Source organism: Manis javanica, chromosome 14, assembly GCF_040802235.1.
Source record: "Manis javanica isolate MJ-LG chromosome 14, MJ_LKY, whole genome shotgun sequence".
In the NCBI taxonomy this organism is placed as follows: domain Eukaryota; kingdom Metazoa; phylum Chordata; class Mammalia; order Pholidota; family Manidae; genus Manis; species Manis javanica.
The window spans coordinates 85,477,941-85,505,171 of NC_133169.1; the positions used below are offsets into that span (position 1 = coordinate 85,477,941).

The 27,231-nt window shown below is 45.5% G+C and overlaps 4 protein-coding genes across 10 annotated transcripts in view; 3 read left to right on the forward strand and 1 right to left on the reverse strand.

Moving 5' to 3' along the window:
* The window catches only part of CDC25C (cell division cycle 25C), a 29,364-nt gene extending 23,787 nt beyond the window's left edge, over positions 1-5,577 (reverse strand). The window contains exons 1-2 of one of the 2 annotated variants that reach the window (XM_073221732.1): positions 5,038-5,577; positions 4,194-4,357 (exon numbers count right to left, since the gene is read on the reverse strand). The gene's annotated coding sequence lies outside the window, so the exon portion shown is untranslated. Of the gene's footprint in view, positions 1-4,193; positions 4,358-5,037 lie in introns of those variants that run through there. The other variant, XM_017642675.3, reaches the window with a different exon arrangement.
* On the forward strand, positions 96-3,690 carry LOC108385298 (oocyte-specific histone RNA stem-loop-binding protein 2-like). Its single transcript, XM_017642678.3, has 6 exons — positions 96-298; positions 1,088-1,183; positions 1,294-1,398; positions 1,992-2,144; positions 2,252-2,372; positions 3,138-3,690. Exons 1-6 carry the CDS (start codon positions 282-284, stop codon positions 3,267-3,269), a joined length of 624 nt encoding a protein of 207 aa, XP_017498167.3. The 5' UTR covers positions 96-281; the 3' UTR covers positions 3,270-3,690.
* Positions 3,779-13,905, forward strand: FAM53C (family with sequence similarity 53 member C). 3 transcript variants are annotated; one of them, XM_073221738.1, is made up of 5 exons: positions 3,779-4,090; positions 7,417-7,646; positions 8,038-8,107; positions 9,281-10,065; positions 10,918-13,905. In XM_073221738.1, exons 2-5 carry the CDS (start codon positions 7,569-7,571, stop codon positions 11,182-11,184), a joined length of 1,200 nt encoding a protein of 399 aa, XP_073077839.1. In that variant the 5' UTR covers positions 3,779-4,090; positions 7,417-7,568; the 3' UTR covers positions 11,185-13,905. The 3 variants fall into 3 exon arrangements, with proteins under 3 accessions (XP_073077839.1, XP_073077838.1, XP_017498165.1); XM_073221737.1 differs by lacking the exon at positions 3,779-4,090 and adding an exon at positions 4,365-4,545; XM_017642676.3 differs by lacking the exon at positions 3,779-4,090 and adding an exon at positions 4,368-4,545 and having other exon boundaries at positions 8,038-8,095.
* Positions 13,906-16,568: 2,663 nt separating this feature from the next.
* KDM3B (lysine demethylase 3B) overlaps positions 16,569-27,231 on the forward strand; it is a 55,850-nt gene continuing 45,187 nt past the window's right edge. For 2 of the 4 annotated variants that reach the window (XM_037016445.2, XM_037016447.2), the window contains exons 1-2: positions 17,061-17,735; positions 19,852-19,902. In XM_037016445.2, the coding sequence (XP_036872340.1) occupies positions 17,415-17,735; positions 19,852-19,902 (372 nt within the window). In that variant the 5' untranslated portion in view covers positions 17,061-17,414. Of the gene's footprint in view, positions 17,736-19,851; positions 19,903-27,231 lie in introns of all 4 variants that reach the window. The other 2 variants (XM_017642666.3, XM_037016448.2) reach the window with 2 other exon arrangements.

Below are 27,231 nucleotides of genomic sequence, written 5' to 3' on the forward strand. Positions count from 1 at the left end.
ACAGGGAGTCTGGAGCACCATTGGCTTTCCCTCTGGCCAATCGCCACACCCTTCCTGAGCTTTCCCATCCCTCAGTCCCCTCTAACCCCGGGAGATTTAAATTGCACTTCACTAGCAACGACCACTCATTAGGACAGTACTTGGAGAGACTCGTTTGGGTGGAAGGATGTTTTAAACGCTTCTCTTTTCTTGCTTCTTTCTCGTGTCGTTACGGGGACCTTTCCATCTTAGTTTTGCTAACCTTCCGCTGGAGATGGAGTAATTAGCCACCGGTGTGGCAGATGTTGGAGCGAAACAGGTGTGTTTTTATGCTGAGCAGCAGTGACCCTTTAAAAGCTTTCTGTTTCGTGTCACTTAGCGCGCAGCATCTTTGAGACACTAGGTTATGTGCAGTAAGGGAAATTCCTTTTTCAGAGAAAGTAGGGGGGCTGAATCATCTCTTGGCATAATCCTTACCACAGTCCAAAGGGTCCCAAACTTTGGTTGTTTATGGAAATTTGAACATTGACTCGGTGATATTAAGAATTTATTCTTAATGTGGGGATTTGCCTTTAAATAATCCTGTGGGAGTGGTGGTGGGTATAGATGAAACAAGACTGGCTGTGAGTACTGCGTCGTGGGTAAATGGAGTCCCTTAATGTTTGCACATTAATCACCTGGGGATCTTGTTAAAATGCAGATTTTGATTCAGTAGGTCTGGGTTGGAGCCCAAGATTCTGCACTTCTAACAAGATCTCAGCTGCTGCTGATGTGCTCAGTCTTGGGATCATACTTTGGTAGCAAAGCTTTAAACTATTATCTTCACTTCTCTGTATATTTGAAATTTTCCACACACACAAAAAAATTTAAGATGACCTTGGAATCTCTTTAAAATGCAAGTCCCTAAAATGATTCAATCGGTCTGGAGTGGGGCCTAGGAATTATGGCTCGCAGGAGCTACTTAAGCTAATGGCTTGCAGACCACACTTTGAGAAACAGTAAGTCAGAAATACCACCTTTATCTGGTGTCAGGTTATTGGTGGTGGTAGTGGCTGACATGTGCAGTGTAGTCAGCTGGGTTTTATCTTAGTATCATTTTAATCTGTAGAATCTGCTTCCCCAGAAAGGAGATGTGTGCAGAGCCTTTATCCTCTGAGATAGAAATGGTGAGTGTGGGAGTAAGCACAGAACCCTACCATGCCAGGTGAGTATGAAAATCACCTTTTTAAGGTTATTAAGGGAGTGGGGGATAAGTGGTTTCTGCTTTGATCACTAAAATCACATTTCATGGGGTCACTGTCTACCTCCCTGCAGGTGGGAGGTAGAGACAAATGAAACTGTTCTACAGCGGCGGCAAAAGCAGATAGATTATGGCAAGCGCACACCTGGTTACCAGTGCTTTCTGCAGCAGGTCCCCAAGTGAGTGCTGTTGTGAGTAATCAAAAGAGTGTCAACCAAGTGGCTTTGGTTCACTGTCAAGTGATGTAAAGTCTGAGTGCTTTCACAAAGTTAAAGCCTTATTAAAACTAACTCTCCTGCAATCTAGCCTCAAAAATAAGCTTCCAAGATTTTTTTCAAATGAAACAAATCATACTTGTTCCATAAGACTTTTAAAATCTCTATCCATGTTTGCTAATGAAGTTTTTTCCTTCCAACCATTTTTAACTTATTCCTCCAGCTGATTTGGCTAATTGCAACCTACTTGCCTAATTACATGCACACATACAAAGTAAATGTATGAGAAGGTAGAATGTATTTTAAAGGGATGTCAATTATTATCTCTTATGTCTATCTTGACTTCTGAGGAAGTTGGAATATCTAATTTATCCTTCCCAGAAGAAAGAATATTAGGGAGGTATTTAATCTGATTTGAAGATTTACTTTTTCTATGGGATTGAGGGCACTGATCCTACCTCATTCTCAGGGAACCCCTAATGAGTCTCCTGATTCACTGTGATAAGCAGTGTGCCCCTTCACCTTGACCTCAGTCTGACACACATTTGTTATTGCAGGGCACAACGACAGCCAGGACTTCACCCTCAAACGCCAAACAAGAAGAGGAAGTACAGTCGTCGCTCCTGGGATGCCCAGATCAGACAGTGGAGAAGAGTCCTACATTCCTGGGACCCCCCCAGACAGCCTCTGCAGGACAGGGGAGTTGAGGGGTTTGTGCTGTATTCCTGGTTCCCTCCTTGAGAGGTTTAGCGTTCACTGGCTGAAAAGGGAGAGTCTGAATGAGGTGCATGTTCTTCTGACTCTGCTGCCTTTTTAGGCAGGGAATGGAATATCTCTTACAGCCAATGGGTTCCACTCCATTGGATGGCCTCCTGGGTGACTGGTTCCAGGCCCTGGAACCCTCAGAGAATCTGGATGGAGACCAGAAGGGAGTCCAGGTAGTATCCTCTGCTGAAATCCGCTGGAGCAGGGTCAGAGGGATCTGGCGCATTGAAATCACAATTAAAGTGGGCTTCAAGATAGTAGCCCAAGAACAAAGAAGGGAAATCGGGTAGCAGGAAAAAACTGCAGGAATTGAGTAAAAAAACCTTGAGAACTAAAAGTGGTATAAGGAGATTTAATTAGACTTAGTAATTGAGGGGAGGTTAAACTACACTGGGGGCTATTTTAGACTTGATGAAAAGGGTGTAATCTTCCTTTGAAATGAGACCTGAATTCTGACTTGCAGGGTTTTGGGGTCTTTTCTTTTTAAGTGTCTCAGTGTCTTTCAGTGTTTTGGAGATGAGACAATGTTAATTCTTATACCTAATCACTTAACTTTAGTAAGCATGGTTAATAATAAAAAGGGAGATCACCTAGTGGCAAAGACCAAAGGCTTTAGAGCCTCAGACTATTTTTTAATTCTACCTTTGGCCACCACATGGGCAGTCACTTAACCTCTCCAGCTGCTCAAGGCATTGTCTCATTTGATGATTGTGAGCAAAAACAAGAATATACATTTAAAGTGTGCAGTATGGTACCTGGTACATAATAAGTGCCTCATAGCAGCAGTTATTGGAAACCATATCTCCTAAACTTATGGCCTGTGCCCCTGATCCTCCTTTCGCCAAGGGGAAATGTGCAGGGTAAGGAGGTGTGCAGTGCATCTTCTCTCCACCCCCATCTTCTTGATACCTCATTTTCCCTCTACTCTTCTTTTTCAGTCTGCAGACTTCATGGCTCCTGCCTCCCCACTTCCCTGGCTCTGTGAGGAAGATCCCTACAACTGGCTCTACTTTCTAGCTGATGACAGTTACTTATCTGTCCCAGACATGACTGGGGCACAAAATATTTAAAGAAAACAGATGTTTTTCAGGGGACTTGTTGCTAAGTCTAATAGTGAAGATTACCCACAAGACTGCTACTTTCCAATCAATTAAAAAAGAAATCTTAAACTCTGCCCTACAAGTGGTCAAAACGCGAAGGTATTGGTTAAAAACTTCTCCTTCTTCTACATTTTTGCCCGTCTCTCTAAGCCTTCACTGATAGTTGATACTCAAATTTACACAGGAGCCAGAAACCATCTAGCTGTTCCCCAACCCTCTTCCCTACTATCGTCTATATTCGTTATCTTCAAAAGGGACTTCAAACTTGGTTGAGGTGGGAGGTGGTGGTAGTGGTAGATTTAATAAAAGGTGGTTTCCTCTTCCTGAAGAGGAAATACAGCACCAACATCTTTTCTCCATCACTCCCTGTCCGTTTTAAGGAAAGCTGTAATCACCATACTCCCCGCCTCTCCCCACCCCCACCCCTAAGCAACTGAACCGCCTATGATGTCATAATCACAATCCCATTACCTCATCCTGCTGGGGTTGGGGGGTGCGTAGAGGGAGGAGAAGGAGTGAACAGCCTTGGGCCCTCCTCAGCTTTACAGTGTTTTGGGTGAGGGCTAATTACGGAACCAAGTAGGAACGGCGCCGCAACCGTTATAAATCCCGGGTTTATAAGGTGCTAGCCGATCGGGCAGCTGGAAGAGGGGCTCCTGGGACTCAAAGAAGGCCTTAATCGGCGCTAGGACTACACTTCCCAGAAGCCTTCACGCCACGGACTGGCCCTCTGCGGGGGGAAGAGGGATCCCTTCGGAGGGGCAACCGTAGAGGGCGGGACAGAAGAGCAGGTGAGAGGAACCTCGGCTAATTATATTACGCGGCCCGAACTGAGTAGGGGGCTATACTGGGGCCGATGTAGGAATGGAGGACAGGGGCGGCGGCTTTGTTTACCTTCGTCCGAGACGGCCTCCCCTGCGGATTTCGAGATATGCCTCCAACTGGGCCTGTCCACCTTCTGCAATATTTTGGAGGGGGTGACTCGATAGTGAGGAGACCACTTTCATTTCTGAATTGAAGAGCCGGGCTTGTTCACGACAGCGCTGTCCAAGAAAGACCTTGAGAGAGAAACGACGCGGGGCTCGAGCCTCCGCTGGCGGCTCAGGGGGGTTCTGCGAACCGGCGCGATCCCCGCACTCTCCTCTGGGGCCCGTTGGTTCACGCCGGCGCCTTTTAAGGGCACCGTGGGGCGAACGGAGCGCTCAGAGCTGCTCTGGCCGCGGCCCTGGGAGTTGGAGGAGCCGCGGTAGGTGGCGGAGGGCAGGTGGCGCTGGGGCCTCGGGGCGGGTACCTCGACCGTCCCTCCCTCTTTCCCTCTCTCCCTTCCCCCAGTCCGTCCGCCCGCGCGGCCCGGCGTCGCTGGCCACCTCCGCGGGGAGAGCACGGGACCCGATGGGGGAGGGGTTGGCGGAGTGCTAAGTCCCAGACCCTCTCCATCCCCTGCGTCCCGAGTTCGCTTCCCGCGGCCAGATGATGGAAGCTGGTTGGGAAAAGGCGAGTGGTAGCACCACTGAGCGAGCCCTCGTGGCCCCCCCCACCCCGCCCCAGGGGCCAGCGGTCGTTCCATGCCCCACCCCGCGGGGACAAGCAGGGCAAGGGAGGGAGAGGTTGAAGACTGGGGGGTCGGGGGGGCCTAGCCTTTTGCTTCTTCATCGGTGTAGGGGGAGGGGTGCCCCCACTTGTCACTCCTATCCCCACCAGAGCCATATGGAGGAGGAGCAGTCATGTCCTCACTTACCTGTTCATGCACCTCCCTGCCTCCCTCATGTTTTCCTTAAGTCTACCCCCAGAGGTGTGGGGTTGGGACCTGGAGGGAAGGTTTCCAGGGGATTTGTGGTTCTCCTCCCCTTTGGCCTGACTTGGCTCCTAGGTTTTGCAGGTTTCGGCACGACCTCAGCATCCCTGAAACCCGAATGTCAGGGCCAACTGCCATCCAATAGGAGATAGAGTGGGGGTCCAATTTCTCTTTCAGGGGGCCTATGGTGGAGGGAAAGCCTGGATTGAGAATCAGGCCTGGTGGGGTTGTGGGGAGGGCCTAGCGGCCTGCTGCTCTGTGAAGGGTTGAACCCCGTGCTAGTTGTTAAGCTGAGAAGTTTTAACTTGTTTAGTGAACGTTCAGGGCTGTCTCTGTTCCTCAGATACACAAAATGGAAGGGGAAGGAAGGCGGCAAAAGAGGGTTTCTTACACTTTTTTCTATGCCTGCCTGGGAAAGAGGAGGCCCCTCGTGGAGCTGGTTTGCCTTCTTTTGTGTCCTGGTTTGATTCCTTATGGCTTCCGTTCTATTCCCCCTCTCAGCCTGGCCTGTTTTAGGAAACTCAGGCTGAGAGTATCAGCTGCTTGGTGGTAGTTGCATTGTTCCAATTACCGCTGTGTGTGGCCACATCCCAACAATTAAAATGCAGAAAAACACAAAATCACTCTCTTTGCTTGATCCCAGAGAGGGCTGGGAGTTTGCTCTTTGGCCAAATGCCTCTTGAGGAGCCTGAAAGAGTTTGCTTCACTCCTTGCTCCTCATGCTAGTCAGCCTGAGGCCTGGGATCTCTGGAGTAAAAGCCTGCAGTTAGGTTCCCTCTCTGGTTGATCTTTGGGGGCAGTGTTAAGAATCCAAGAGCAGAAGCAATAGAAGCTTTAGCTTCTCCCACAACGTAGTGGAAGCAGCTGAAGGGAGCTCTCAGGACGCTGGAACTTCATTCAGGGTGGTAATAATTACACCTTAAAAGGATAGTTGACTATAATGATTAACTTCTCCTACACCTTTTTCCAAAATACTCCAGGTACATCCACGTGTCTTTCTTTGCTCTTCATGGTGGCCTGCCTCCTCTGAGGTGGGAATGGGGTAGAGATGATTCCCTTCTTTGCAAATGTAGGAGGTGTTCTGCCCACAAAGTCACAGAAGAGCCTTTTTGGGCTTCCCTCCCTATGTAGGTGAGGGACGTTGGTATTCAATCAAATAGAAAAACCAATTGCCTTCTTCACCTTAATGATATCATCATTTGTGACAGTCTGAGTTGGTAGAACAGCAAACAGGAGGGGTGAGAAATGGCAGTCTGTGTGGATTCCTGATTTGTACATGCCAGATGGTATGCTTTTACATTTTGATGCTTTTGTCTTATGTTGTCCCTGTGATAGGTTGGGATCATTCTGCCCATTTTACATATGGGTAAACTGAGGCCAAGAAAGGTTAAATGATTTCCCAAAACTGTAGCAGCAAACTGGGTCATTTAGATTTCTTGATAGTTTGTCCTTTCTACTGGTGAGCTGTCTGCCTACTAGTCATTTCTGGGAATAGGCAGAACAGTATGGAAGCAGTGGGTTAATCTCCCCCTCCTCCCTTGAGCAGGGCCTCTCAGGCAATTGTGTGGGCTTGAAGCCTGTTCTCTGATAGAATTGGCTTGCTTCTACTAAAATTGACCAGGAGTCTTGATTAATTATGCTCTTTGGGTCGGGTTAGGCCACAAACTTAGTGAAATGAAGTCACAAAGTTGTTTTTTAACATCTATAGAGTTGAAATGTAATTGGAATTATCCTGGTACCATTTCCCTATCCTCTTACCACTTCATAGGAGAATACATTTATTATCTGTTGGAAAACAATAATATATCAGCTGTTCAGGCTAAGGGAAAACATAAAAGCGTGTTGTTCTGGTTGGCCTGAAGCAGAAAGTCATTCCTACAACCACTGCTTCTCCCTGTTCCCTATTACCGTTTTGTGTAGTTTAGGAAAAGGGTACCTCTCTTCTGCTTCCTGCTGGAAGATAAAATACTGGGCTAATCAAGATGGAAGTAACCATTTGGGCATCCCTCTCCCACTTGAGCTGTTTTTTAAGTGCTGCTAGTATTCTGGGTAGACAGAGCAAAGCATAAACAAGGTTAGGAGTGGCAAATAGGTTTCACCTTGCTTGCCAACTCCAGTTCATTTTACTGGTTATCTGGAGAGCCAAGATCAGAATGTTTCTGAGGCTCTGTTTAGGCTTAGCAGAAAAGAGCTATGATCAATTAATGATGTCTGCCAGAGGCCTGGCATAAGGATGCTGTGGTATGTGTGCCATACGTTTTCCACTTCTGGACCAGGTACATCTCTAATGTCACTTGGGGCTGGACCCTCTGTAATTGGCAGACTCAGCAGGCATGACTGGAGAGGGAAGTCCCAATGGTGCTAGAATGGTGCTGCAGTGGCAGAAGACGGCTCACGAGTGAGGTCTCGAAGAACGACAGGGAAGACATCCATCATTTGCTCCAAAGTGTGCAAGTCAGATCCTGGGGAGAATCATGATAACCCTGATCACTGAGCAGCTGCAGAAGCAGACTCTGGATGAGCTGAAATGCACACGCTTCAGCATCAGTCTGGTAAAAGACCAGTCTTCCTGCTTCTCCACAGCCCTCTCCCCCTTTTTTCTGAGGCTGTTTATTGCTACTTCACCCTTGTCCTGTGCTGTGTGAGTCATGGTACTTGTACTGGAAGAGCCACTAAAGGCTCGAAACCCAGCCCAAAAGGAAGGGGGCAGGCGTTTTTCCACTGGTAGAGAAGGGACACAAGAAGTTGGGTGGAGAAGGGTTTGAGACGTTGGAAGTTGTGGATTATTTTACCCACTAACATTGGGAAGACAACAAGAAGAGAACACGCGCAAGTTCCTAACATCCCTATAGCCCGTGATTTGCAGGGGTGAGGTGAACATGGCTTCCTGGAAATTCTGTGTCCTGAACCTGAACGATGACAGAGTCTCTCTCTCTCTCTCAGCCTTTGCCCGATCATGCAGACATCTCCAACTGTGGGAATCCTTTCCAGCTTGTGTCTGGTAAGGTGTGGGGTGTGTATTTGTGTATATATACGTATGCCCATGTTCTCGTCCATATATTTGTTTCACTGGCTCCCAGTGACCAGAACTAGCTAGCCTACCTCTACAGCTTCTTGCTGGGGTCTCCTGAGATTGGCGCTTGTCTCCATTTTGCTTGCATCAGCATGGAAGTTACCTGTTTAGTTTGCTTTTATTCTAGCCTTGTGGAGACTTTCATAACCTAATTTTTTTGAACAAATAATACATTTCACATAGTTCAAAAATTTTTAAACAGCAAAAAGATGATACTGAGAAAAGTCTCCCTTTCTTCCCTGTCTCCTTTCCACCCAGCTCCCACCACCTCCTTAAAAGTAACTCCTGTTACTAGTTTCTTATTTATCCAACCAGAGTTTCTTTATACAAATAGAAGCAAATACAAATGTTTTTTATTCCTACAAAGGGTTGCATGCTATGTAAGTTAGTTGGTACTTCTTAAAAATTTACTCAACTGTAATATAGCTGCAATATCTTCCCATACTAGTATGTTATGTTGAGCGTTTCCTGGTGAGTGGCAGACCAAAGGAACACAAGCGGTCTTAAGGTTTCCACCATCAAAGGTCTTTGCCACCTGTTTGCCCTCACTAGGAGTAAAAATGATCTCTCTGCTTGATAACCTCTTAACTCCTTGACAGCCCTAACGCCCATCTTGGCCTGTTGACACGTAGGAAGTGGAATGGCCAAGGAAGGAAAACATAGCCTGCATTTCACAGCCTAGGGCTGGGAGGTGGGGGAGCAATGTAGGGCTGGGTGGGATGGAAGAGGGATGAGCAGGAGCAGGGTCCACATGTGTTTGTTGCTCTTGACCCGTTCTGCTGGTGAGGAGGAGTGGCAGGCGGTATATGAGACTATACTTTCAATGTCAAAGTGTTCCTCATAATGGAGGCAGTATAGCCTAGTGGTTAAAAGATGTAGCCTTAGCATTAGACAGATCTGAGCCTGACTCCTGCTTTCGTCATTTGATTCCTACGTGACACTAGGCAAATTACTAGGCTTCTCATCTGTGAAATAGAGATAATGACAGTACCTACTTCTTGAGATTTTGGGGAAACCTCACGTAAAGTATTCGTTACATTGTGTGGCACATAGTAAGCTCTTAAAATTATATTAGCTATCATTAATACTATTCTTATTATGCATGGCTTGCAGAAGGTGCTTCCTGGAGGGGCCTGCCCCACTGTTCCTGTGCCGAGTTCCAGGACAGCCTCAACCTCAGCTACCACCCCTCAGGCTTGAGCCTGCAGCTCCGACTACCCAGCCCGGGAGGTTCTCCACAGGAGCAGCCCCTGTCCCAAGTCCTAAGTCCTGAGCCCCCAGACCCAGAGAAGCTTCCTGTGCCCCCTGCCCCACCATCCAAGAGGCACTGCCGCTCACTCTCAGTGCCCGTGGACCTGTCTCGCTGGCAGCCGGTGTGGCGGCCCGCCCCCTCCAAGCTGTGGACTCCCATCAAGCACCGGGGCAGTGGTGGAGGGGGTGGGTCGCAGGTGCCTCACCAGAGCCCCCCAAAGCGGGTTTCCAGCCTCAGGTTCCTCCAAGCTCCCAGTGCCTCTTCTCAATGTGCCCCAGCCCACAGACCCTATAGCCCCCCTTTCTTCAGCTTGGCCCTGGCCCAAGATTCCTCTCGACCCTGCGCTGCCTCCCCCCAGAGTGGCTCCTGGGAGAGTGATGCCGAGTCTCTGTCGCCTTGCCCGCCCCAGCGCCGCTTCTCCCTGTCACCCAGCCTGGGCCCACAAGCAAGCCGCTTCTTGCCCTCTGCCCGGAGCTCCCCCGCCTCCTCCCCAGAGCTACCTTGGAGACCTCGAGGCCTCCGCAGTCTTCCCCGAAGCCGCTCGCAGCCCTGTGATCTGGATGCCCGAAAGGCTGGGGTCAAGCGGCGCCACGAGGAGGACCCCCGGCGGCTTCGGCCTTCCTTGGACTTTGACAAGATGAATCAGGTGGGACCAGTAGGACTAGGGAAGCTTGGGTGGGAGTCTGGGGATTCAACTCTGTTTCATATTTGAGCTGCCTTCTAGCTCCAGGCCCCCTCGGCAGGGCCTTCCCTGGACTCTCTTATTTGAGCCTTCACTAGGGCGATCTGCTTTGCCCAGAACTTCCCCAGTTTTTGCACTGAAATTGCTGTGTCCTGTGAGACTCCTCAGTCCAAGGGGTTCCAGAGAAAATGGGGTGAGACCCATGTTAACCCTTCCAACAGGGACCCCAGACTGTCCTGCTAAAGGCACTGTTTCTCCTCTCTGAGAATGTGTAAACCCCAAAAGTACATTCATCAGGGCCCTGTCCGTCTTTGTGCTGAAGGCTGGTTTTGTCACTTGCCCTTCACTGGTGGGTCTGTGAAGTCCGCTGCATCACTCACCTGTTCAACGAATGTTTTTTGACCTCCCAGTGTGAATGCAGTTGTTCTGTGCACTTGGCTACTTTTTTTATGTTCCTTCTAGAACACTGGGTTACAAAGCTCGTGAAGAACTAATGCATAGAGTCGTTCATACCAACCAGTAGGCATTATTGAACACCTGTGATGTATCAGGCTCAGACAATATTCCTGCCCACATGAAGCTTCTAAACAAGTTTCTAAACTTAAATCTGATAGAAACTATGGGCTCTTTTCCCAAAGAAATGTGCATGTATGCTGAAATCTTTAAGTTTTATTAGGGAGTCCACAAACCTCATCCTCCTGCCTTCAAGGGGAACAAAGAGGGACACTTTGAAATACAAAGTGAAAGCTCGGGTCAAGGTGCTTTGGCAAGTGAGCATCTTTCTTTGCCTCTTTAACTTTGTTGTTTACTTGACAGAAACCATACTCAGGAGGTGCAGGAGGTGTCTGTCTCCAAGGGACAGCCTGGGAAGGCAGCAGCATCTCTCCGCCGTGGTTCATGGCCTGTAGCCCCCCACCCCTCTCTGCTTCCTGCAGCCCCATTGGGGGTTCCTCCCAGGTGCTGAGTGAAAGCGAAGAGGAGGAGGAGGGGGCTGTGCGGTGGGGGCGGCAGGCGCTGAGCAAGCGGACACTGTGCCAGCAGGACTTCGGGGACCTGGACTTGAATCTGATTGAAGAGAATTAAAACTGAGAGGCTACTTCCTGGGGCCACACAGACTGACTCTTATGGCTACTAACAAGTGTCGAGGCCCCAAGGCTGGGGGCCCAGCCTGGTAATGGGGGTGAGTGGAGGGCTCCGACTCAGGGCAGCCGGAAATCTTCTCGCTCCAGGAAGTTCAACCATGCCAAGAGACTGGCCAGGACAAGATAAACGGAGCTGGTGGCGGGAGGGACGGCCCCAGAGCAGACCCTCCCATGGCGGCCCTGAGTGTGAGTATCCCTGCCCCCGAAAAGGCAATGGGCAGGGCAGGAAGGGGTCTGCTGGCCCCAGCTCGGGGAATTTCACCAGCCCCTTTGCTTCAAAGGGCACTTGTGTCTTAGAATTTGGCCAGGGTGGGGGGTTCATTCAGCCTCCTTGGAGAAATTGTGTGAGAGTGTGTGTGTGTGCATGGGAGTGTACTTGAAAGGTGTGTTTGTGTAGCCTTAGGGAAGGAAAGCATTGCTCCTTAACAGAGCATCACGACACCCCCCAGGATCTTGGGTTTTCATGGGATAGCAGGCTTGTTCAAGCAGTCAAAAGGAGAGCACCAAGTTTTTCTTTTTTTTTTGTAAGTAGCTCCAGAACCAGACTTGTAATCCATAAACATCCCTGTCCCCGTCAAAGATTCTCTTTTGGGGTACAGGAGGGTCTTTTAAGCCCTGTGACCTCAGCTAAGAGTCTTTTATCAGCATTTCCCCACCCCCACAACCCCACTCCACCCCACCCCGTAGACCTTGTATTGGGGGCTGAAGAGATCTCTGCACATTGGTTCCGAGCTGGCCTTTCCTTCTCATAGTTTGCCTAGGCTGTGTACAGCGGCCTGTCGCTTTCTAAGTAGATACAAGCACATGTGGAGAACTGAAAGCAGAATTGAAGGGCTCCATCCCTTTCTTTCCCTCCCTACTGATGGGACCTTTCCCCCTTGCCCTCTGACCTCCAAGGGTTAAGAACAAGGAAGAAAGGCCCAATATTGATACCCAGAACCTATTTCGCAGCATCCAGTCCCCAGCAGGCATGGGTAAGCCCACCCCAGCACTGCCCTTTGGAAGCAAACTGTAGGGAAACCTACTGTCATAAGATTGAGGCCCAGCCTCTTTTCTGACCGGCTTGAGAAAAAGGAAGGGGATGTCAGCATTTAGTAGTTGGCTTGTCTTCCACTCCTGCCAGGAAATGTTTGTTTGCCTCTAATTGGCCCTGAGAGACCTCATGGAGGTCGGGGCTCACTGAGGGATTGGCTACGGGGAGGGAAAGGCTGGGAGAAGCAGCTGGGAGCTCCTCGTTGTTGTTGGACTGAGTTTCCTTTTTCGTGTCTTACCCACAACTTGAGCCAGAGCAGCAGGTCCCAGTGGCCACAGTGATGGGTTTAGGAACTGCAGTAGCCTTGGTAGAACTCTCAGCAGTGGGGATGCACACTGAAGCTGCCACCACAATAGTTTATGAGGCTTTATCCAGCTTTGGTTAGACCTCACGACCAAATTGAACCTGCCCTTCTTGAAGAGAGGTATTTTTCTCTTCCATTTCCAGGAGGACTTGGGACCCAGTTCCTCATGTCAGGGAAGGAGTCTATGTTTTCTTCCGTATGGAATTGAACCTGTCATTTTCTGGGTCTCCCACGTGTCAGGAGTGTCAGTGAGGCTCCAGCCTCCTAGCCTCTACTCCAGGGAGATGGCCATTTCTATTCAAGCCTCTACCAGGCTCCCCTTCTCCCAGTTACCTTTAATACCGTTGAGCTACCAGGTTTGTAAGGGGCCTGAGAGAGGCTCTCTGGAGAATCCAAGGCAGTGAGCCCAGGAGTGTCCCATCCTTGGTTTCATCCCTACCCTGGCTCCTCTCCCTCTTTAGGCCATAATTTCTCTGGTGCCAGCTTCTTTCCCCTCTGTGACACCCTCGTCACTGCACTGGGCTATCTGCTGGAGATTGGCTTAGCCAGTTTCCAGTAGGCCACCAACAGTGCCAATGGGGTTCCATAGGCACTTAGCTGAAGAAGTGAGGGCAATAATTCTGCCTCCATTCTGGCTTCCTCAAAACCCTCAGGCCCCATTTTTAGAGGAGAAGTTCTCCAGATACCATATCTCCATTACTTTAAGATCTGGAAAGTTTAACTAGTTGGAACTTTCATCTTGCTTCCCAGTCTAAGCACCCGTGGCCCTGGGACATGCCTTTTCAAGAAGGTGGTTCATTTTGTTTTACACAATAGATCTGTTTCAACAGTTCTGTGTAAACCAAATGCGATTTTTCGATGCATTTGGACTGCTGACCTGTGATTGCTGCTTTTGTAAAGCAAGCAACCTCCCTCTACTTTAGCTGTTTTGACTCTTTGGATTTTTCACATATTGGACTTACCCAGAGTTGAGCATGCCCCTCCAGGGCTGTGGTCGATGCTGGGTAGACATCTGCATCTGTGTTGTGTGTGTGGTGTGGCTGACCAGTAGGTGAGTATTCCTGCGTGTGTGAGTGAAGCCACTCCCAGGCTGGTGCTCTCCTCCTGTGCCCGGTGACTGCCCAGTGGCAGCTCCAGCTGCCCTTCACTCCCACCTGCTGCCAAAGTCCCTGTGCTAATGGGATTACAAATACAAAAAAGTGGAAAAAAACTTTTCGTAAACTTTGTTTTATATTAAAAAAAATCCATAAGTCTGTGTGTGTTAAACATGAGGTCCTGCCTCTGTGGCTGTGTTTGAAAAAATAAAGTTTTATTAGAATAATACATTTTCCCAAGCAACTTTGTGTACTACAGTGTCTTCTCCCCTTCCTCACTAAGAAGGGCAGTGAGGAAGCAAGGAGAAGGCCTCTTCCTTCAGGACATGGCTGGGTCTTTGCCCTTCCAGAACAGTACCTTGTCCCTAGGCCCTCTGTCACCACAGCAGTCCTGTCTTACGGTCCAGGTTTCTGTTATGATCTGGTTATTTCTGGCAGTCTAATATGGTCTCCGTTTCTCTGGTACTTAACTATACCTGTCTCCTCTTCCTTATAGTCAGTCTCACTTCTAGCAGGTTGAAGTCAAGGATTAATACATTCTAGTTCTCTGAAAAATGCTTGATGGTGTAGTCAAGAACTTGCATAGATTGGTTTGTAGGCTTTTGAAAGGGGGGAGAAGACAGGAAGAGAGACTTGATCAGGAATCTTAAGTTTTCACATGTTTTATCCTGGAGAGTTGGGAGATTGTCATCAGAATTCAGATTCCAAAGACCTAGGCCATTTCTCCATCCTAAAAATACTGCTTTTAGAAAATTACCCTAATAGCAGAGTTTCTCTTTTGCCCTGAAAGGTGGTATTTTCCCTGATGCTTTAATATGGAATGTTCGTTTGTTGAAAGAAACCAGCTCACTGTCTCTCTCTAGACCTTTTTATTCCTCCCTTCTCCCTATGTTAGCATTCTTCCAATTTGTATGGATGAGGTGTAGTTGCTTAGAGATCCAGGCAGGAGCCTCTGTCCCTAAGGCATAGCCGTTCTTTACCAGTTGTGGTGTTGGCTTGCCAGGTGGTAAGAAGAGTCAAATTGCTTAGCCTCCATCCCAGGTTCCTGCTTCAAATTGGTGACACTCCGCACTGAATACCAATGAAGTATGCAAGAGGACAGGATTGGCTTGACTACCTGGAGCAGGAACCTTTGAGGGGATGAAAATACACTCTAAAAAGAGGGTTGTGACCTGCCTTGGAAACAAAAGGTGTTTGAGGGGCAGTTGGGGGGTGGGCGGCAGTGGGGCAATGACATATGGTTAAACTTATAATTAACAGTTTTTTCTTCAAAACTGCTTTTTTCACCTGTTTGAGCAGGGGTAAAGTTTGAACATTTAAAGGGTTCCCTCCCACCCTTTCCTATCTGTTCATTTTTTTAAAGTTTTTCTACTGTTTATTTTCTGTGATGCCAAGTATCCTGCTAGTATAGGAAAGAATGTAAACTCCATCATGAGGCAAAGGGTTTTTATTCAGTTTTGTGCCCCCAACACTTCGAAAAATTACTGGCACATGGAAAGTCCCTGTCATATTTGTTGAATGAGTTTCTCATCTTTGCCTTCCCATCCCTGAGCTTAGACACACTTCTTTCTATGATGCTGGGAGAAGCCAGCTTTGGACACTGGGGCAGTACTTCAAACTCCATATGGGAGAAAATCCTAGCAGTGAATTTCAATAGGATAGCTGCAAAGCTGCTAAGTCCCTTATGGATTCTCCCTTTTCCTCTCCTACCAGCTATAACTTGTGAGCCACATGCTTTAGGAGATGTGTCTCGACCCAGGAAAGCATTCTGAATCCAACCCTCAGGTTAGCTATGGGAGATACAAGTCCCAAGGAATATGGAGAAAAAAAGTCAAAATGTTGCCTTGGTGTGCTCCACAGGGTTGGCTCTAGAATAACCTCTCTAGATGTTTTGTACTTTTTACTAAACTCAATAGTTGGTGCCCACCCCCATCTCCATTCCCAACGTTTGCTACAAGAAGTGTCAAGGGTAAAGAAAAGGCTATTGATGGGAGACAACTAGGTAGGTACATTAAGTCTTGAAGAAAGAACCACCCACTATTCTTTCCTGTCTGTAGACCAGATGAGTGAAAGAAATGGCCACTTTTGGGTAACAGTCATGGATTATTTCTAGATGCTTTATCTTTCTGGTTTGTATCTGTTCTCATTAATATACTCAGTATCTGACATTACCAACATTAATGATTTGAGATTTTCCCATTGCTTGATGTGAATAATCTAGGCAAAAAAAATCAGTATCTCTCCTTCTCTATAGCCCCTTTTCTGACAGGAGCTATCAATCTCCCATGCCTATATTAAATGAACTTAAGATAGAGGAGTGGCAGGGTTTTCTTTGCCTCCAGCCCTACTACTTCTGTGGTAAGATGAAATGCTCCTGTACCAGAGAAAATACTCTTTACTCCTAGTTTCTTTCCAGTTCCCCTAAAAGTTGAATTGAGAAACAGCTGGACCTATTAACATTGACAGACTTGGAAGGGGAACACACTCCATGGGTTTAAGTCAAAACCAGGATGTTGGAAGCATGTTGGCCTTTAGCCAGTGGAAAAAGTGGTAGTTATCACGCCCAATGGATGTAGCATACTGGTCAATTGGAAAGGAGTCTATGAAGTACTGGTAGTATAGAATGGGGTGGACCAGTGAGAAGAAAGATACTGTGTCCCATGGACCAACAGGGAGAATCTCCTACAAGATGACAGGAAGACTGGTACATATATTCAGGATAGGAAATCAGTAGGGTATTGGTGTGTTAACTATTTAGCTCAAAATACCCAACTGTCTAAGTACCTTGCCCCTCAGCCCCGCCACCCCAGTAAAAATCTTTGGTGTCCATGTGAGGCAAGCTAAGGCCGCCTCAGTTGGGGTACCCACTGAGGAAAGTTGGGACCAGGATGGTGCCCTGGGGGACTGAAGGACACGCCCACTTCCCTACCCCAGCCGAAGCTGCAATTCTCCTCCCTGCCGCAGGGGGCACTGCAGGCCCCAGGGAGGTTGGGGCGGAGCGCTGCGAGGGGCCCGGAGCTGCCGCCCCACTCCGGAGCGCGGGGGGCGCTGTGCGGGGCCCGGGCTGCGGCTCCGCTCCCGGCCACGGGGGGCGCTGCGCGGCGCCGGTGGCTGTTGGAGGGGGGTGGGGGGGAGCCGCGGCCGCGGGTGGTGCGGAGGGAGGCCTTGCGGGCGGATCGGGCGCTCGGCGGCGGAGGTGGTGGGAGGCGGCGGGCGGGAGCGCGGGTCTGGCCGGGCCTGGCGATGGCGGACGCGGCGGCCTCCCCAGTGGGCAAGCGGCTGCTGCTTCTCTTCGCGGACACCGCGGCCTCGGCCTCGGCCTCGGTCCCCGGGGCGGCGGCGGCGGTGGCGGCGAGCGGAGATCCCGGGCCTGCGCTGCGCACTCGGGCCTGGCGGGCTGGCACGGTGCGGGCCATGAGCGGGGCGGTGCCCCAGGACCTAGCGGTGAGTGACGGTCGAGGCGGGCACTCGAGGCCGGGGCTGCTGGGCCTGCGGGCGGCCTCCCCGGGGGCCTTTGTGAGGGGGCGGTCGGGTGGGGGTGACCCAGTTCCGCGCCCCCCAGATCTCCTCAGCGCCCCCCGCCGGCTCCTCAGCACCCCGAGCTCTGGCCCGCATGGCTTCCGCGTCGGGGTGCGCGCCCGGTTTCCCCCGGGGGGAGGCCAGGGCGCCAGAAGCTGCTGCCTCCATCCGGCAGGCCCCGCCTCCAGAGCGACCCCTTTCTCAGGGTGCCCCCCCCAAACATGCCTTCGGAGGAGGCTCCGCAGCCTTCGGCTCCTGGGCCCCTCAGAGTTGGGCCGGTGCTGTCCCTGCCTCCTGAAAAACGCGGACCTGTAGTCTCCGGCCTCTCCCGGGAGACCTGCGCCCTGTTCCCTTCCTCCCGGAGCCCCGAGTGGGGCGGGAATGTGGGCGATTGTGGGAGGCACAGAAGCTGCAGTTGGAGCTGCTCAGGCTTTTTTATCTGGCAGTTACTTCCTCCTTGTTTGCGCCGGGCTCGGCCTGGCGGTCTCCAGAAAGGCCAGCTCTCGGGAACTCTCTCTTCGGGCTCCTCTCTGCGCTTCATGGTGACAGGAGCTGCAGTTGTGGCTGTTTTTGATAAGTTTGGGATCTGCCTTAGCAGACGAATGGAGCTGCTGCGGGGTGCTTTTCTGTTCCCAGATCGGCTACTCCCCCAACCCTGGGAGAGGTTTTGTTTTTAAACTTTTGTGTTGGGGCTCTGCCCCTCTTGAGTACTTGCCTTGGTGTATTTTGTAATTTAAAGTTGTTGAGTAAAATAGAACTTAACTAGCATTCGGGACCGTAATGTGTTATTTTTGCTAATGTGGCGGCAAAATACTGTCTTTGAGCTTTACCAAGCCTCTGTAGTTCCTCGTTCTGATAGCGGCCCTAGCTTCTCGTGAGATAAGACTGAAAAATAGAGGGATTCTTTTGAACTGTAATAGATCAGCAGGCAGAAGGTGGGTGTTCTTGATGAACTTGCTTTTGCAGATATTTTATTCACTATAAGCGGGGACGCATTTTGTGAGATTTGATAGTTTTGTGAGATACTGTAGGTTTTCGATACTCGTTTTTCTACCTATTGATCAGTAGTATTAAGCTTTTTTTCCTGATGTGCAAGCTTTGTAAGTTCTTTGGCTTGTGGTTGATTAGGCTTCTGCTACTTGAGTTCACTTGCTTTGATCTTTGTGCTCTATAAGGCTTGGATATTTATGAGGCTTCAATGGGGCGAATTTGTAAAAAGATAATAAGGAATTATAGCAGGGGATGGTTATTAAGAAGGGGATTTGGATTTAAATTCCTCTGTGCTTTCTTAAAAGATTGCTTGCTAGGTTGGCATGGGGGAGAGGTGTCCCTTGCAGAGCCAGTAATTTACCCCCTTAACTGTAAAACATATTTAAGATCCACCATTATATGCATACTTTGACCAAAGGCCTAGTCCTGCCCTAGCTTTTCAGTCAGAGTTTTATATTCTAGCTTTTTCCTCCATCAAATGAATCGCTAATGAGCTCTGCACCTGAAATGGCTACCCATTCACTTTGTTGTTTGCTCGGCTCCCTAGGGCAGAGGTTTTTGAAGCTCACTGAGATGCTGGACACCCACTGAGCTAAGTAGTGAATAATTTTACCACTGGACCCGTGGAAGTGGTTTCTCAGATCAAGTAAAATTCTTGGATCCTTGTAAATTAAAGCGAAGTGTACATTACAACTTTGTTGAGGTCTTGCATGGAGCTTATGTATGTAGAAGCAAAGGCAAATTTGGGTTTTGGAGAATAAGCTTATGCTTATTTTGTATGTAAATCAAGGGACATGGACGAGAAAACCACAAGAAAACTCAGAGCCTTGATAAATTTTTGCCAGCTTTCTCAAGAATTGCTGTTGCTATGATGAAGTTCTCATAATGACAATGACTAGTATAGAATCAGAACTGGCCGTCAGTGTAGAATCAGAACTGGCCGTTTGTTTTCCGTTTTCATTAAAGAGAGTTCCTTTGGACCCTAGACATGTGGGCCTTTCCAATTTGCACCACACACCGTAGTAAACACAACTGTCTTCCAATCAAAAGTGTTCTTCCTGTACTCAAGGGTGGAGTTTGCAAGCAGCTGGTCTGTGATTGGGCAGGTTTTCATTCAGTTATGTTTAAGATGTTTTCAGGCATGCTTGGTTTTTGAGTAACGCGTTGCAGGGCGCCCCCTGTTAAGGATGAGTAATTGAGGGTTGGATGAATGAGTAAAAACTTTGAAGTGATTGGAAGAAAACACTTATCAATTTTAGGCTCCATTAGTATCCTCTTTCTAAATACTTTCTGACCCAGACATCTTTCAAAATTAGTCCTGATCCACTTAATGAACCCTTTTTTGGAAAAATAACAAAGCCATGCGCTTCCTTAAGATGAAAAATGAAAAAAGAGAAGTCAGCGTCCTACTGATTGGGAGTTGATAAGGGTTTGGCAGGTGGGCAAATTCACCATCAAAGCGATGGTGACAAATAACTACTGAGGTATTTTTAGACAAAGTAGGAGAACAGCTTTTTTTCCTTCTCCTGTGGAATAGTAGCTTAATTTTTATTTCAAAATAGTCCTCTTATATGAAAAGGATAAAAAGGAGTTATAAAGTCAGTTTAATGGATTTTTATGCATTTATGTCTCTTTTCTAACTTGGTGTCGTCCTTTTTGTGTCCTGAGTCACCATTGGTTCATATAAACTGCAGAGACCTTTGGACCTTCATACATGTGGTAGGTAAAACGAACAGACAAGAAAAAATAAATGGGTTTTCCTTTTTGTTGTTGTTGTAAAAGCAAAGTTTATATTTTGCAAAATGTCAGACAACCAAAAGAATACAAGGGAAAAGCCCAGCAATCTCCATCCTTCACCAGCTTCCACTTGCCAAAGAAGGCTTTGCTCATCTTTCTTAATACTGGTACAAAAAAAAATACAAAGCATTCATCCATATACAAAGGGTTGCTTCTTACTACACAATATCTGCAGCCTGCTTTTTTTTTCTTTTTGTCCATTTAACGATGTGGGCATCAATATTTATAGATCTTACTCATTCTTTTAGGTAGCTACATTGTATTTCATAGGATGTGTGTTCCATAACTTATTCAATCATTCCGCCTTATAATGAATATTCAAAACCAAACAGTGCTGCAGGTAATATACTTGTACATATATTTTTGGGTAATCATGGTTTTATTTCTGTAGCTTAGCCAACCAGGAGTGCAACTGTTGGGTTAAGGAGTATATGTATCTTTTATTTTATTAGGTAATACCAAGTTAGTTTCCAATAACACTGTAGCATTTTATTCTTGAAGCATGCGATACTTGTTTTCCTTTGTTTGCTGTCACTGGTGTCATCAATATTTTTGGCAATCTGATGGGTGAAAAATAGTAGCTAGTGTTTTCATGACTATTAGTCATTTTCTATGTTTGTTGGCCTTTTACATATTTTTATGAGTTATTTGTGCCCTTTTTTAATGAGTTATCTTTTGCCCCTTTGAAAAAAACGGGAGTTGTCTACTGCTCTTTACAAGTTCTGTGCATGTTAGGGATATTAACCCCTTTACCTGGAAAGTGTGTTGCATATATTTTCTGTTGACTTTGTTTATGGGTTGCTTTGCCATGCAGAAAAATAAAATCAGATCTCTTATACTTTTAATAGCTTCTGGGTTTACTTCCTTGGGAAGAGCTCCCCTATCTTGAGCTTATATAAATATTGTTCACATTTTCTTTCTAATATTTTATTAATTTTTACCTTCAGCTATTAGGTCCATCTGGAATATTTTTGTAAATGGCTTGTGAGGTAGGGGATCTAATTTTTCTTCTACTGAGTAATCGGTTGTTACTTGGTAGTGCTAGCAGCACCAATTTTATTACATCAATCATCCTTTTTCTTGCTGTAAGGTAGAATTTAATGATGCTTTTAGTGGCTGGTTTGTTTTGAATGTGTATCTTAGTATCTCTACTATCCAGAACTTGGAAGAGGAGTGAAAGCCTATCTGCTTTATTTTTTAATCCCTCCATCTCTCATCTTTATCTGGGGGAAAGGTAGACTCTAAAGTACTCCGTTGATTGGAGATAATGTAGTAATTGTAGCGGTGTCTGGGCTAGTACCATGCTTCTTCTATCTGGGAGTCTTCCAAGAAGAGTGAAAGCATATCTGCCCTATTTTTTTTTTTTACCTTCTCCAACCTTTTCTCTTTGTCACAGGTGAGGTGGACTTTAAAGTACCTCTCCTTTTTGTTTCTAGATAATATAATCACTAGTCAGGTCCAGAATAGTACCATGTTTCCAGTGTACAACCCATTATTTATTTTCATCCTATGTTCAAACAGAACTTAAGCCTGAAAAATGAACTATGGGAAGCACTTGAGTGCCTCCAAAACTCAACAGTGTCTCAGTGTTTCAAAAATAGACCCCTTGTTGTAAAAGGAGAATTAAGATGAAAAGTGTGCTTAGAGAGACTCACACTTACCATGTTGTGTATTCTTTGTACAGTCTCACTTCTATTTAATAAACAGCATATGGTATCACTCAGATTTTTATTGAACTTTTGGAATTATAAGTAAAGGAAATGTAAGGATAATCATTAAAAGCCAAAAAAAAGATCCCATTTCAAGTTGTCCAGCATCCTCTTTAATACACAATCAGATCTTTCTTCTTAGTTACCCATTTGTTTTTAAGAGTTGCTTGATTTACTTGCTACCTGCCAAGGGCTCATTCCATCGTTCAATACTCACTTGCCCAGTTCTCATCCCAAGCTACCCTTTAAAATGTTGGGTTTAGGTTCCCCTCTGCCCCTTGAAATGTTAGGTAAGGAATATGGCATTTTTGGTTGTTAAATGATTTTCTCAACAGCAGCTGGGGTGGGTTCTTGTAGGCACGGCTTTCAGAAGGCCTGGGGGGCACAACACCTGTTGCTGCTTCTCAGTTTTCACTGCCTTTGACTGGTTAGTGGTTTTTAAGCTCTCCCCACCCCACTGTGCCTACTGCCAGGGTCTCCTACCCTTGTTCTGTAGGGTAAAACCTGCCTAATTATTTGGCAGTGACTCATAGTGTGACCTCTGTCAGTTTTACAAGGGCAGAAACTCCATTTTTTTGTGTGTATTCAGGGGTAATCAGGCTCACAGGGACTGAATCACACTAACCAAACTCTCTGGAGACTTATTTATAAATCCACTTGTAAGGTTATTAATTTACTGTGGGAGATAAACCTATCCGGAGATCTGCATAGAGCCCCCTCCAGGTCTACTCAAGAGACCAAATTACACCTGAGAAGGATCCTTGATGTGCAAAGAAATCAGTCAGGAAAAACTGGGTGTTGTCGAAAGGATACTTCAGCAAGCAGCCCTGACTGGGTGATTCTCCACTTTCCTAGTACTTTCTGACTTTCCTTGCTTTGTTTCTCATTTACCTTTTGCTTTTAATGTTGTCATCCATGCAAATCCTATAAAGAAAAAAGAAAACCTGTCCAGTCTAGGTTCTGCTACCTTTCTAAGCCTTTCTGAATCCCCAACATTGTTTTTTTTTTTGTTTCTTTTTTCCTTCTTTAGCACTTTGTGGATACCTCTTGGAATATTAGTTTTTCTTGTGACATATATAACCAGATACATAGTTTACCTACCCTACTAGATTGTAAATTCATTAAGAACAGGAAACAAATGCTCGATTCTAATATTTTAAAAGGTCTTCTCTGACCACCCTATCTTAAAAAGTAGAATATTGAGAAGCCAGTATTAGGTTAATTTCACTTCTGAGTTATATGTAATATCTACTCTATGTCCCCTTTATAAAGTATTCATAATGTTGGGAGGGAACTTGGTTCCAAGTCACAGGAAGTCAGAGTGAAAACAAAGTCAAGAAAGCAAAGTAAGTTTTATTTCACTCTGTAATAGAGTAGCTGAGTGGGCCTGCCTAAGGTTATACAGGCAGGCTACTAAAGAGCATGATCACACAGCTGCAGTCCTGTCGGGGTCACCCCGGCCACGGGAACTTGCAGTCCAAATCAGAGCTCTCTGTAGCCCCTCCCTACTTGTCTGAAGTAGGACAGAGATTATTTAAGGCAAAAAGTACATACTGGAAGAAAGGGGAGTGTGGGCAACCTCAGAGAGGAGACTCCCTTAAGGGTTTAGGGCTTGGGGTTTTATAGGGCCTTTTGGGTAAGGGGTCAGCATGAGGCATGATGTATACAGGTGTTTATAATTCCTTTGAACTTTTGTCTTAAAAAATAGGGTTATTTAGGTGACTGTTGGTCTGGATCGCAGCATTCTTTAACCACATAGGTTCATTTACACTTCAGAGGTCTATCTCCTGTTCTGGTTATAAAGTTACTTAATTGATTAAGGGGCTGGAAAGAAGAAGAAGAACAGCATATAGATTAAGTTAAAAAATAAACTGGGCCTTCTTCACAGGCTAAGTAGATTTTACATTGGCATGACCCTTGTCCCATTTTCCTGCTGTGCCTCATGAGGCAGGGCACAGAAGTCCTTGATTGACAATCTTTGGCCTTGGAGGCCTGATCTAATTGGTACAATGAAGACGTGGGCTGCGCTCTGATGTTTTTCTTTATCTGGGGAATATCCGGACATTCCAAGTCAGTCCTGGCCTTTGAAACTTCAACTAATTAACTGATTATCTCTGTGAGTCCTTTCTAGTGCTCTGGTTTTATGGGGTTAACTCTTTGAGTCCCTTTTAATGGGCTTTACTGGCTTAGTTCTCTCCACCCTACTCCTGCCTGTCTTTCTGCCTAACTATAATTGAACTTGGAAGTGTTTTTTCTTTTATATATTTTTATTAGTATGGATTCCCTACTAATTTTTTGTCTTGACATTATTGGAAAAATATTTGGGAACCCAAACTGAGGTACATTGTCCATTGTATTTTGTGATTTACATCTGGGTTGTTAGAAACATTTGATGTTTTATTCTGATTATCAAGTAATACATGCCTATTATTAAAAATGTAGAAATTATTTTAATAAGAAGAAAAGAGCCCCCATAGTATCACAACCCATTAGAAACTACTGTTTATATTCTGATACATATTCTTTTAATCTTTTTTAGAATTGTTAAAAGTTGAATTCATACTATCTTTTCAATTTTGAGTTGTGCTTTTTCACTTAATGTAGCAGTTATTTTCCCATATTACTAAGAACTTTTGTATTATGGGTGATTTTAATTTTCTTGGTTCTTTTCTGTATTTTCCAGTTAACATATTGCACTCATAACTGAAAAAAACAATAAATGCTCTATAAGAAAATTACAATCTTTATTGGCTGGATAATTTATTTAACTGTTCCCTTCATTGGATATTGAAATTACTTGATTTTAGCTTTATTAATAGTACTATGATAGCATTTTTGTGAATAAAGCCTTTTCTGTGTTTAGGATTATTTTGTAGGACTAGTGCCAGGAGTGGTATTATGGAGACACAGCATATACACATATTTAAGATTCTAGACACACAGCAAATTTTTTTCTTTTTAAAAAATCATACCAATGTATAATCTATTAGTGTGAGTTTGCTTAAGGAATGCGTGGTTATCAGGAGCCTGTGGTCTGCTAGGCTTTTTAGTTTTTATTTCATTTAATCCTACAACAATCCTTTGAGGTACTTACTGTCCCTATTTATAGGCAAAGGAAGTGAGGCTCAAAGAGGCTCAAGTAACTTGCTCTGGGCTACACAGCTGAGAAATGGGGAAGCTGGGATGCAAATCCAGATCTTTGTGATTCCACAGCCTCTAAAACCACTATTTATTTACACGCTTGAATTTTTTATTCAGGTCATTCCTGAGGTACTGAAGTACTTAGCATTTAATTTATTGAGGATGTTAGGAAGTATAAAAAAATTAGGGATAATTGTTAGAAAGCTACCTCTTGAAGAAAGGAACCATAGGGAGAAAATTCTTTTTTGTTTGAAAATAGCAGTATTCTAGAAATTCCCCACCTTGTCAAGATATCCCATAGTTCTGTAAAAAAATCATTTGTAACAGTTCATATTTTGTTAACAATTGCTTAAAATAAAATTGAACTGAGTAAATTTCAGAGATCTTACTGAGTTTATTCATTGATTAGTGAATTAGGGCAGCATCCCATCTAGGAAACAGGAGCTCCAAAGTGCTGTGCAAAACAAAGATACCTGTACGCAGGAGACAAGACAAGTTTTGCTGGCAAAGAGCTAATTGTTTCAGGCAAGGTCACCTTTCTTTGAGATGGTGGTGGGTAGGAGAAGTGGGGGGTAGGGGAAGGGGGAGGGTCTCTTGAGCAGATTACCTCATTAGTGCTGGCCAGGTAATTCCAGATTGACTGGTTTAAGATTCCACTCCTGGGAGAGGCTGAAACTGTAATTAAGTTAGGTATTTAATCTTGGTTTGTTGATGTGGATTTAGCCCAAGTGACTCCATTTTGGGCTTGTTTTCTTTTTTTTTTAACATAATATAGGTAAGAAATTGGAAAAGGAAATTTGGGACTTAGTCTTCCATTTTCCGCTTGCAATCATCACCATATCCTGTTATTTTTTAAATCTCTGATTTCCTTTCCTTTCCATTCATACAGTCTTAGGGGTTTAGTCCATTTTCATCTCCTTTCCTGGGTTCTCATTACTTTTCGATGGGTCTTCCTGCCTCCAGTTTCTTCTCTCTAAATTGTCTTCCAAACCTGACACTAAAGTTAATTCTTCCATTTTGAAAAATGTTAATTATATATGAATACATATTTTAAAGAAAAAAACGGAGTATTTTCTAAGTCTACAATACTATTTACCCCTCCTATCCCAATCTTCCTCCTGTCTCCCCTTCCCCCAAATAATCTTCAGCTTGCTTTTTTCCATGTGATATATCTTGGAGATCTTTCCATATTAGTTTATTAGATATAGTTCATTTTTTAAAACTTCCTTATGTTACAGTTTAATAAAGTGTGTTTATTCATTCACCTAGGTATAAAATACTTTCTAGTCTCTCTTTTGAATTCCTGTTTAAACTGAGTATTAAGAAGATTTCCCCCCCAGATGTCACTATCTTTCTAAAAAACATTTTACCAGATCTCTTTCTTCCCTCTTTAAAACTATTGGTGGCTGCCTCATAAGACCTATAGCAGGCAACATAAACTCACATGTGTCCAGGGACCAGGCTTATGAAAAGAGCTGGGTGACAGACCAAAGGGTGTCTGGGGGATTGACAACTGGAGAGTACAGACACTTCCTGAAAATGTTCAAGACCACATTAAAAACAAACCAACCAACCAAGAACAATTCTGCTAGCCGAACGACACTGTTACCATGAGGTTTCAGTTTATCATCCTTAAACACGCCAGGCAGCCCTTTACAGTTACTCGTAGTAAGCTGCCTCCTTCTAGAATTCAATCTGCTTTTGCACCTGCTGGAAAGTTGTTCTGCCCCTTCTCTGCCAGAATGCAGCTTGTTCTTTAAGACTTAGCGTATATACTGCCACCTCTTCTGTGAAACTGTTCCGCTTTCCCAAGGCACATGCCTTCTCTAGCCTAACAGAGCATGATAGAATCTTTATGACTGTCTTTGTCACATAGCTCTGTAATAATTTCTGTACTTCTCTGTTGGCTCATCTAGGGTGTGGGTCCTACCAAGTGCTACCCCATTCACCTTGATGTTCTTGGCCCTGGCAAGTGGAAAACTTAATATATGAGAGGTGTTCTATATCTGTTGAGGGAGTGAATAAATGAATAATTTTATTAATTGTATTAAGAATGGCCTTAGGGAGAATCAGAATCCAAACTGATTATTATATGGTAAATATGAAGGCTTATATTACTCAGATTACTACCCTCTGATTTTATCAAACTTAGTTGATTTTAAGAATTTATTTCATTTCAATGTCACTAAAATGAATGTAAATCACATATAGACCATAAAAAGAATTTTGAAATAAAAGCAAGAGTTTTACCACCAACTCTCCTTAACTAAGGAAATATTTTTAGACCTTGTCCTTGGGTTCCAGCTGTAACATGTCATAGGACTATTTGCTACTTTTACTCTAATAGTATAAATTTTTTTAAGACTGAAAAAAAATAAACTTTTTTTTTTTAAAATAAACT

What these genes read in the sequence shown, in the direction of transcription:
- LOC108385298 (XM_017642678.3), top strand. An exon ending in ACAGAACCCTACCATGCCAG is followed by an intron (nt 1,184 to 1,293) that starts GTGAGTATGAAA and finishes ACCTCCCTGCAG; the next exon opens with GTGGGAGGTAGAGACAAATG. An exon ending in CAGGACAGGGGAGTTGAGGG is followed by an intron (nt 2,145 to 2,251) that starts GTTTGTGCTGTA and finishes CTGCCTTTTTAG; the next exon opens with GCAGGGAATGGAATATCTCT.
- FAM53C (XM_073221738.1), top strand. Translation starts at nt 7,569, where the DNA reads ATGATAACCCTGATCACTGAGCAGCTGCAGAAGCAGACTCTGGATGAG. An exon ending in CACGCTTCAGCATCAGTCTG is followed by an intron (nt 7,647 to 8,037) that starts GTAAAAGACCAG and finishes TCTCTCTCTCAG; the next exon opens with CCTTTGCCCGATCATGCAGA. An exon ending in ACTTTGACAAGATGAATCAG is followed by an intron (nt 10,066 to 10,917) that starts GTGGGACCAGTA and finishes TTTACTTGACAG; the next exon opens with AAACCATACTCAGGAGGTGC.